Genomic DNA, 693 nt, shown 5'->3' on the forward strand with positions numbered 1-693 from the left:
GGAGCGGGGAGTGGGTGCCGAGGCAGGGGGGGTCTGATATATCGCTGCTCCTCCTTTCGCCATGTCCTCGGGAAGGCTGAATCGCTTCAACAAGAAGTACGTGAAGAAGTGCCTGATTGCGGGGGAGCGGTCCAAGGAGCCCCAGCTTATCGCTTTCTATCACAAGATGGAGATGAAGCAGGCGATCGAGCTGGTGGAGAGTGGGGGCATAGGCAAGATCCCCTCCGCGGTCTCCACCGTCTCCATCCAGTGAGTTTCCCAGCCCCGACCACGCTGTGCCTCTGACTGGTGCAGGCTGAGCCCTCCCTGCGGGCGGCTGCAGGGCGAGCAGCCCTTCGGTCCTGCCGTGGCCATCGCGGCGTCACTGAATCCTGTCTGTCCCCGCAGGAACATCAACCCCAAGACCCTCCCCGTGGAGCGCATCCTTCCAGCCCTGTCCAAGGACAAGGAGGAGGAGATCCGCAAAATCCTTCGCAACAACCTGCAGAAAACCAGGCAGAGGGTAGGGTGCTGGCACCGTTCGTGGCCCCTTTGCTTCCCTGGGGGAGGGCCAGGGACACTTCCTACCAGAAGCCCCCAGGGCCAGCCCCCCGGTGTCCCTGCCTTGCTGTCCCTTGTGTTCCCGGTCTCCTCTCCCTCCCCTGGAGGCTTTTCCTCCCGAGATGGTGCTGGGATGGTGCTGAGGGGGAGGCT

At 63.2% G+C, this 693-nt stretch overlaps 1 protein-coding gene across 1 annotated transcript in view; it reads left to right on the forward strand.

The window, feature by feature from the left end:
- The window catches only part of SLC9A1 (solute carrier family 9, subfamily A (NHE1, cation proton antiporter 1), member 1), a gene marked incomplete at its 3' end in the record, with an annotated part of 5,230 nt that extends 4,705 nt beyond the window's left edge, over window positions 1-525 (forward strand). Inside the window, exons 8-9 of the mRNA XM_010087903.1 lie at window positions 76-249; window positions 388-525. Of these exons, the coding sequence (XP_010086205.1) occupies window positions 76-249; window positions 388-525 (312 nt within the window). The remainder of the gene's footprint in view (window positions 1-75; window positions 250-387) is intronic.
- Between the last annotated feature and the right edge of the window lie 168 nt (window positions 526-693).

The sequence above is a fragment of the Pterocles gutturalis genome, unplaced genomic scaffold (genome assembly GCF_000699245.1).
Source record: "Pterocles gutturalis isolate BGI_N339 unplaced genomic scaffold, ASM69924v1 scaffold39026, whole genome shotgun sequence".
NCBI lineage: Eukaryota > Metazoa > Chordata > Aves > Pterocliformes > Pteroclidae > Pterocles > Pterocles gutturalis.